General features: G+C 48.5%; 3 protein-coding genes across 3 annotated transcripts in view; 2 read left to right on the forward strand and 1 right to left on the reverse strand.

Moving 5' to 3' along the window:
- Positions 1-4,340, forward strand: part of LOC113215481 (fatty acyl-CoA reductase 1) — a gene marked incomplete in the record, with an annotated part of 30,135 nt that extends 25,795 nt beyond the window's left edge. Inside the window, 6 exon segments of the mRNA XM_052277567.1 lie at positions 1,139-1,284; positions 1,876-1,985; positions 2,087-2,279; positions 2,445-2,687; positions 2,817-3,074; positions 3,187-4,340. Of these exon segments, the coding sequence (XP_052133527.1) occupies positions 1,139-1,284; positions 1,876-1,985; positions 2,087-2,279; positions 2,445-2,687; positions 2,817-3,074; positions 3,187-3,391 (1,155 nt within the window).
- Positions 4,337-6,648, reverse strand: LOC113215502 (uncharacterized). The gene is made up of 7 exons (XM_026435135.2): positions 6,407-6,648; positions 6,198-6,249; positions 5,491-5,705; positions 5,188-5,418; positions 5,005-5,053; positions 4,712-4,926; positions 4,337-4,637 (listed from the first exon to the last, which is right to left on the reverse strand). Exons 1-7 carry the CDS (start codon positions 6,470-6,472, stop codon positions 4,470-4,472), a joined length of 996 nt encoding a protein of 331 aa, XP_026290920.1. The 5' UTR covers positions 6,473-6,648; the 3' UTR covers positions 4,337-4,469.
- A 1,092-nt stretch (positions 6,649-7,740) lies between these two features.
- LOC113215677 (D-altritol 5-dehydrogenase) overlaps positions 7,741-9,082 on the forward strand; it is a 3,899-nt gene continuing 2,557 nt past the window's right edge. The window contains exon 1 of the mRNA XM_052277692.1: positions 7,741-7,773. Within this exon, the coding sequence (XP_052133652.1) occupies positions 7,741-7,773 (33 nt within the window). The remainder of the gene's footprint in view (positions 7,774-9,082) is intronic.

A 9,082-nucleotide genomic window follows, 5' to 3' on the forward strand; every position in this document is an offset into this window, starting at 1 on the left:
AATATTACGTTTTCGGTGAAAAAGCGACTTAAGCGGTTATCCGGAGCGCCAAGCTAGGTAAGCGGTTGTCCGCAGGCGGGGAGGAGGTGAGCGTTTGTACGCAGCCGCCGAGGCGGTAAGCGGTTTTACATAGGGGGTATCGCAACCCAAAAATCTAGCAAGCTATGAAATGAAGGGATGATATTGTCTTTTACTGGATGCAATTTTTAGAACGTCTAAAGGAAATACAAATCTGCATCTGTAAATGATAATTTTGCATCATTTTAATGGCCCTTGCAAGTTTCTAAACTACACCGGGTCAAGATTTGCTTAAAAATAGTATCTTTTTATGGACAAAAATGTATTACACACATTGAGTGTGTACTCAAAATGTATTTTCCTCGTTGAGGTCGTTCGTTACGTGGTGCCTGACAACAAGAGGCTGCTGCGCTCCCACGGGTCCAACTGCCGCTCACGCACGGGTCGCAGCTCTCACTCAGAGACAGACTCTTTTTGTTTTTTATTTCTTTGTCCCTAATTACTAAAGTCAGTTGTTGGCGTGCGCCGCCGTATAGCGTTGACGTTGCGTACGACAATTTTCTATTATTTGTATCGAGGGTCGAACGCCTTATTCCTGCCGCGATATAGAGAGTGATTCAGTTCCACAAATAATATACATTGACTGATTGACCCCACTCAACATTAGTACAACACTGTACCGCATGCACTGGCTGCCTATTCGTCAGGAGACGTTGTTAGGCAAAGCCTGCCCTCACGCCTCAAGCAGTACAGTGTTCCACTACAAAACTGGGGGTGGGTTCATAAAGCCCCCTGGCCCTACATCAGTTTTACATCACAACATACGTTGGTTTGGTTTACAAAGTTCCCCAGTGCCCGAATAAAGGCCCCGGCCAGGTGACTTATTTTCGTCGTTTAGCACACATACCGGGTGATTCAGAGAAGACGCAGGTGCGAGCGGGTTTGCCTACCTAAGGGGCCATGGCGACTTACGGAAATAGCGAGAAGGCAAACCGGCCCGCACCAGCGTCTTCTCTCAATCACCCGGTATGCATGTGCGTAAATGGGCGGGGCGAATCAACCAACGAGCACCAGTTCACCAGATCTTCCTTGTTCACCCTAATTTTAACTTCTGTCGCAGCTGTTCGGCCACGTGTCCACGGCCTACTGCCACCTCAACGAGCCCGTCCTGGAGGAGAAGCCGTACCCGCCACCCGCCGACCCGCACAACATCATCAAGTGCATGGAGTGGATGTCCGACGAGGTGGCCGAGTCGATGACCAAGAAGTGAGTAATTGCACTTCCGTGCCCTATAGAGCACATTCCCCACAGAATGGAAAATCACAATGGCCAACGTCACAAAGTTTTTAAAAAGTTTCGCAATGAAAATGTTACGGTGTGACGCGCCAAGAACAAGCCTTCGAATTTCTTTGCGTCTTTCCCCCGCAGGGGAATTGCGATACAGTGTGTCCCAGGACACTACTGTACGTTAGCTACTGTACTGTACCGCGTGCAGACGAGATCAGGGCGAGTCTGCGATCGTCCATTAAGTGCGTCCGTCATTCGCCATGACGAACTTGCCAAGTTCCAGCTCTGCAAGGCGCCTAGCGCCTGGTAGGTAGGCAACATCTTGCACGCAGTGCATGCGAGTACTGCGGGATGGCCTACCCTGCGTTTCGCAGGCGCCCAGCCACCGTAATTTGCCGAATGCATCTGAGAAAAACAAGCGTGCTTTCTGGACGATCTACTGACTTTACCAACTCTCGCTCACTATGTCCCTTAATGCCCAGCGATATAAGACAACTCACCCTCCTGCCTAAACGCGTAAGCACGGATGTAGTACAAGGTCTGGGTGTATAATACTCTCTGCTTCCACAGAATCCTCGGGAACCTGCCCAACACGTACGCGTACACCAAGGCCCTGGCCGAGCACCTCGTCGTGGAGCAGTTCGACAACCTGCCCGTCGGCATCATGCGGCCGTCAATCGGTGAGTAAAACAACGTTTAAAGATATCGTTGCACTGCATGTGACTTACCGGTGCGAGGGCACTCCGTGGACGATGTGACGAGCCGCCTGCCTCTGCTCCAGTGGTGCCCATCTGGAAGGAGCCGCTGCCCGGCTGGACCGACAACATCAACGGCCCCACGGGGCTGCTGATCGGTGCCGGCAAGGGCGTGATCCGCTCCATGTACTGCGACTCGGACAGCTACGCCGACTTCCTCCCCGTCGACATCGCCGTCAACGCCATGATGGTCGCCACCTGGAACTGGCTCGCCCGAGGGTAAGTCGACAGCGCCTGCTGCAAAGAAAAATAATAAGAGTGCTGAGTAAATTGTTCTGTGGGAGCTGTGTTGCTCAAGTACATAAATAGTGCGCAACTCGCGGAAAGGCAAATGGGGGTTCGTTGACAAACCTCTGTAAATGAAATCTCTCCCTTGCTGCGCAGAGACCGGTCCCGACGCATCTGCCACATGACATCTTCGTCCGAGATCAAGATCTCGTGGGCCGAGATCGTGGAGCTTGGGCGCTCCATCGTGGAGAACGTGGTGCCGTTGAACGGCGTGGCCTGGTACCCGGGCGGCTCCCTCAAGAAGAACAGGACCTACCACAACATCTGCGTCTTCTTCTTCCACTGGGTTCCGGCCTATATCCTAGACGTTTTCATCTGGTGCGCTGGCTACGAGCCCGTGTAAGTACATTACAGAAAACTAATAAAAACAAGAAGTGTGTCAAAGTCACCTCGCTCGAGTATCCTGAGCGATGGCCGTCCCTCCGGTCATTGGCAAACAGGATTTACAAGCAGCGTTCTGGTCCGCAGGCTCAAGCGTGTGCAGAACCGGATCCAGAAGGGCTTCGACGTGTTCGAGTACTACGCCAACAACCAGTGGGACTTCAAGAACACCTCGGCGCTCTACATCCGGCCGCTGCTCAACGAGCGGGAGCGTCGCGAGTACAAGGTGGACGGTGAGGGCATCGACTTCATCGAGTACTTCACGGACTGCGTCAAGGCGGCCAGAGTGTACATCCTCAACGAGATGCCCGACACCATCCCCGCTGCCCGGCGGCACATGCGAGTGTAAGTGGCAACTCCACCAGCTCATCCCTGGCAACTCATTTTTTTTCGCATCCAATTCTCCTTCTCGCAAGTCCCCCGACGGTGAAAGTTGTGCTCGTCTTTGATGTTGCAGGATGTACTGGGTGGATTGGGCGGCCAACATCCTGTTCTGGTACTTCATAGTGTACTTGATGACGCTGTGCTCGACCACGGTGCACGATGCCAGGGAGGCGGCGTTCGGCCTCGTCGGCTCAGGGTTCCGCGCCATCCTCGGCGGCGACTCCTCGGCGGCTGCGTCGGCGGCAGCGTCGGCCTCGGTGCCAATGGCGGACTTATAATGATGGCACCGTGTGCCACGAAACAGCGGCCAGCCCTCGGCCCGCCGGAGGGACCTGGGCTGGGCACTGGCCGCTCTGCAGGGAATCTCACCAATGAGAGTACGTCCTGGGTCCTGCGCGCTGCACGCCTCCCCGCAGCCATCCTGAGCTCGAGCTGCAGCCGGCGGCAGCCGCAGACCGGAGTCACTCCGACTAGTGTAACATTGTGGATGTGCCTCGTGAGAAACGAACGGCGCCCGCTGTTCGTTTCCTCTGAGTCCTTCTTAGGAAAAGTTTCACAGCCTTTCGACTTGTAAGAAAATGTTTGTATTTTTTTGCCCATGCGCGCTTGTCGCTGGCGTGTCGGATAGGCTGCCTATCCTACTGGACGCCCGCCGAACTTTCGTGTTGAGTCAATTTGGTTGCCTGACTACAAGGCGGCAGCGGGTAGTTGGAAGTCGCCGTGTGACGACTTTAGAATACATAGATAGCATAAAGCAATTATTGAAAACCTGTGGTGAGGGGTTTCAAGGACACTGCAGGTCAGGTCAGAAATGGAAACGAATTACAAGTTGAGCCCAGCATTTGACCTTGAGTGCTCTGGGAGTTACTTCAATTGACTGAAATCACTCTCACCATTCACTAAAAATTATTGCAATTACAAGAGTACATTTAAGACTGGATAGAGGAAAGTAAGTGTCAATGAAGTATTACATTCCTATGACTTTTCAATTTTTAATCAAAGTTTAGTCAATCATTTGTAAGCAATTACTTTCATTGTGTTACCAAATACCATGTACGCATATCAACAATATCAAAATAGGAAATTGCTTCGTAATTGATAAGATTTCATTCAGTTTTGTTTACTATTTTGCATAATATGTCCACTGAATGTAGTTGTAAGATTCATTGTTAAGTTTATACATTTCACGTAATTCAATGTAAAATAAAAATATTTTTAATCAGTTAATTTTTTGAAGCTATTTTTATTATAAACTTTTATAAGATTTAGAAAAACAGATATGTCTATCAAAATAGACAAAACTGAAGAAAATTACCGAATAAGTTGAATGTGCAAACAGAATGACATAACAAACCATTATTTTCTGTCAGCCACCTTCTTCAGATCGTCTCCTCTCACACAAAATAGATGCCAAGCTTCTGATAATGTAATGTCAGTGGCACCTTTTGCTTTGTAGAAGTCTTTTGCAGGGTTCCAATCCACAACAATAAAATCCATGTCCACACATTTTGTTTCCACAGCTCTCTGATGAAGAACGTATTAATGTAACAAAGTTTATCAGAAGTATTTCTTAAGATATTGGATAAAAAATGATTTACCTGAGCCACTTTCTGCATCAATGCATCCCCAATATGTTTGCCTCTGTAAGCAGAGTTAACATAGATATCTCTCAAGTACATCCTTCGCCCTGTCCAAGTCCCGTAGTGGTTATAATAGATGGAATATCCAATAAGTTTTGAAGAGTCATTTTGATCTTCAACCACAATACAATGGAAAGTAGGGTGGTCACAATCAAAGAAATCTTGCTCAATGTCTGATAACAGTATAGATAGATAAAATTATTATCCTAATGAGTAGCCGGAGTAGTTTAAAAAATCACACAATACTTTACCTTGCACAGTCACTTGCGTAAGACCTGTCTTTTCAAAATCAGCAAGCTCCTAAAGAACAATTATATGATCTCATTACATGTTAGCAACAGGTAGCTACGTCATGTAAAGAAAATTATCTCAGTATATAGTATTTGTTAGCAACAGGTAGCTACGCCATGTAAAGATAAAGAATATTTCTAAACCTGAATGAGACGTAACACATCCTTGCAGTCAGTTCTTTTTGCATCTCGGACAACGTAAGAGGACTCGCTGCTTTCAGATATCTTTTTCAAGCTTTCTCCATCAATACGAAACAAATGCCAACCTTCTTCTTTGGTGACATCACAAGCTCCTCTTGATTTGTAAAAATCTTGGGCTGGGTTCCAATCTAGCACAATAAATTGCATGTCAGCACATTTTAACTGGACACCTTTCTGGAAAAGAATATGTCTATTGAAAATAAGGAAGTAAATCCCATACCTTTTAGAGAACTATATACTAGCTACCTGAGCAACCTTCTGAAACAAAGCATTCCCTATACACTTCTTTCGATATTTTTCTGTTACATAAATATCTTCCAAATACATTCTCCGTCCCACCATAGTCCCAAAGACAATAAAGTAGATAGCATATCCGATAAGTTTTGAAGGATCATTTGGATCGTCAACAACATAACAGTGGTAGAGGGGTGGGCTTAAATCAAAACCATCTCGTTCAAGAACTGTAAAACAAAAAAAAATATATTAGGCTTTATCAGCTTAAGGATCTTAACATCTTAACATCTTAACATCTTAACATATTAACAGATGCATTTTCATTATATTTAGCACTATGGCAATGATTTTTAGTTAAGAATGTGTTTAAATTGGTAAAAAGTGCCGACCGGAACATTTAGAAAGCTTTGCCATCGCTTCAGTTCGATGAAAAGCAGAGATCCGTTGTTTCGCGGGATCTTAACACGACTTTCACGGAAACCACGAATCATGATTCTATTGGTCGTTGTAGCGATCCCGAACGGTTTGGTCGGCATTTTAGCGAATATAAAGACATTCAAATGTAAAACCATAGTCTTACTATCGAATATAATGCAAAATGCACTTGTTAATATGTTAACATGTTAAGATGTTAAGATGTTAAGATCCTTAAGCTGATAAAGCCTTAAAACAACAACATGCTTAAGAGGACCTAATAGTTAAATAGATATTTAATTAACCTTTGGCATCAATTTGGGGTCCATCAGGCATTCGCTCAAAATCTGCCAACTCCTATTTTTTAGAATTAATGTAAAAAAAAGAAATATTATATAGTCACCAAAAAAATCTGGAACTTGATTAAAAATTTTCAATGATAGAGGTAATGTTTCTACTGGCAATATTATAAAATTGAATTTTAAGTAATTTATTATTTGTAGTCTTCTGCTACCTGAATCAGCCTTTCAACTTCTTTGCAGTCTTCTCGCTTGGCATCCCTTACAACCAGCGAAGACATGGTGTCTAGGTGCCCAGTTATCGATTAGCAGCAATGAGACAGCAAAACTATGGTGCAATTGTATTTGTTTTTGAATGAATTTAGAAGAACGTGCATAACCTCACGTGCGTCGGTTCTTATCAGGTGTTGACAGGACAGAGCTGCTGGCGCGACCTGGCGAGGATAAAGTGCGGCAACACACCAACCAATCGCGCGGCTTGGGAACTCTGGCCAATTTTGGAACCGGGCGCGGAACCAACTTGGGTTACAGTATCAGAAGCAATGCTGTAGTATGGACCCCGTTTCTAAGATCAAGAGAAAATATCGAAATCTGTACGGGACGGGGACGTCCTCGCAAAAATACGTATACATTACCACCTCGGATCTTTGAAAATTTTAAAAAAATATTGTTCCGGAATAGCCACAAGTGGACCATGGCCAAGACCATGGCTGGGTCTGAAAAGGTGCGGATTCAGCGTGGACACCACTGGCCTTCTAGCGGCATGCTAACGGGGTGAGTGAAAATTTTGATTTTATCAAGCCATCAGGTCAGCAATGTCCTGTTGGAGCCAGAGCATGGATATAAAATGCACTGAGGGGGTGGGCCGTAGTCGTCGGCGTCGTCGTCCCTTCGGCCTCGGGGGGCGGCCTTGCCAGGCCTCGCCTGCGGGCACGGGCCCACGGGCCCACGCCGTGGGGATGGTCATGATGGTCAAAGTCAAGGCCAGGAAGGCGAAGGCGTGCCCCTCGGGTGGGGCAGCTGTGTTCGTGCAAGTGCTTGGTGCATGGGGAGTACGCTGCACCCCGCCGCCGCGCCCGCCGCGCCCGCCGCGCCCCGCCGGCCGGCCCGAACCAGACCGCAACAGGCTTCTCTCCTCTCTCCCTCCCAGACAGGCCTGATAAAATAAAATCGATAGGAGGGGCGGCGCGGAGCGGGCGCGGTGGGAGGGGCGATCTAAGCGAGCAGGGCGAGCAGCCTCCCTGGACGGAACCGGGGCGAGCTGTCACGTATGACGGCAACAAAAAACTTTCCCCGACTGAGGCAGAGAAGGGGGGTCAGTCACGTCACGTCCAGTGCACCGCAGGCTGCCTATCTCGAGGGGACCGCCACTCAACCAAAATGTGTGCAGCGGATTGCACACTTTAGATTCGCAGTTAGCCAACACTAAACTATGGTTTCAAGATTTCAAGGACCAATGGCGTTCGGAGCATGTACTGTCGTCGAGTGATTTGCTAAAAAGTTGCAAATTCATGAGTCTGTTCGCTAGGATTGCACCCGATCGTGTAACATGCTTGCTGTGGCCCCTCTGCCCAACTCGAGGGTTTGTGGATGGGCTACTGTTGCAGGAACCTATGTCGAAATGGTTTCGAGCAGAAACTGCGATGCGATAGTAGTTCTAAGAAGCCCAAAACGAAGGTCCGCACTCCGCAGGTGGAGAGGAGTGAAGGGAGGGCCCTGAGGTTTGAAGTAGGGAGTAGCGGCCAGTCCCCTCAGGAGTCCCTCCCCATCCCCATGGTGCCCCTGTCGAAGGTTACCAAGGTTACCGCCCCTGGCAGAAGGCGCGAGAAAGCACAAGGTGCCGTATCCTATTTGAACGCGTCATTGGTCCATAGACCAGAGGTCGATGACGCGTCCCTTCCACATTCGTGACGCGCTGCTGATAGCGCCGGGGTTCGTTGCTGACCTTTAGGAGAACCAGGAGAGAAAGGAGGTGTTCTCTAGCGGACACTTGAATTTAGCCTATCGGTCCAAAGTCCCCCCAGTAGTTGTTTCGTATTGCAGAACCCGGACCCGACCAGCCTTTTGAAAAATTTTGTCGTCAATGACTAACCACTGACCATTTCTTTGATATGCGATTGGCTCTTCAGTTCAAGAATATCAACAACAAAACAAAATACAGAAGCCATTTGAATAACTAAGTCATCCGCTTTGTTGCTGAGAAGAGAGTGGGCTTGGGGAACAAAAACAGGCTCATTCCCATTATCAGGTTCGGCCTCTTTTTTCACATCCCTTCTTGAATCCGAAACACAAACAAAAAATTGCCTTCTAGCTCGGCGCTGCTCGGCGCTGCTCGGCGCTGCCCCTGCCGGGTATGGGTTCCATCCCAGCAGGCCACAGCGGCTGTGACAGCGGCTCGCGCTGGGCTGGGGTCAGCGGGTCGCTGCGCGGTCCGGCATTAAGATTACCCGGCTTCAGCCGCTTTATCGAGCGAGCCTCTGTTTTCAAAAAGCGATGAATGGGCAGCGGGGGATCGGGTGGGTGTTTACTCAAGGACGGATAGTGCCAAGTATATATTGTACGCGTTTTAAAAATAACCTCCCTCTGCGCTGCGCCCGGGGGAGCACGCTATGGGCATGGCAGCATAGCAGCTCTATCTAGGGCCGGGGCTAAGTCATTTGCATACCGACGTCCTTGAAATACAGGTTCCCTTTGCGAAAGCTCGAGTGTTTTTCGAGGCGCGCGTTATCGGGAATAACAGAATCACCCCTGCCCCCCCCCTCACCGCGTTGCGCGCGGATACACTCACACACACACAGAGACAGAGGCGCAGCCGCGGAGTATCGTTGGCAGAGATGCAGAGGGCGGGGAGAGAGGAGAGAGAGAGAGATTGGGGGTACAGAATAAAGGAG

Source organism: Frankliniella occidentalis, unplaced genomic scaffold (genome assembly GCF_000697945.3).
Source record: "Frankliniella occidentalis isolate FOCC.00 unplaced genomic scaffold, Focc_3.1 Scaffold11, whole genome shotgun sequence".
NCBI classification, from domain to species: Eukaryota; Metazoa; Arthropoda; class Insecta; order Thysanoptera; family Thripidae; genus Frankliniella; species Frankliniella occidentalis.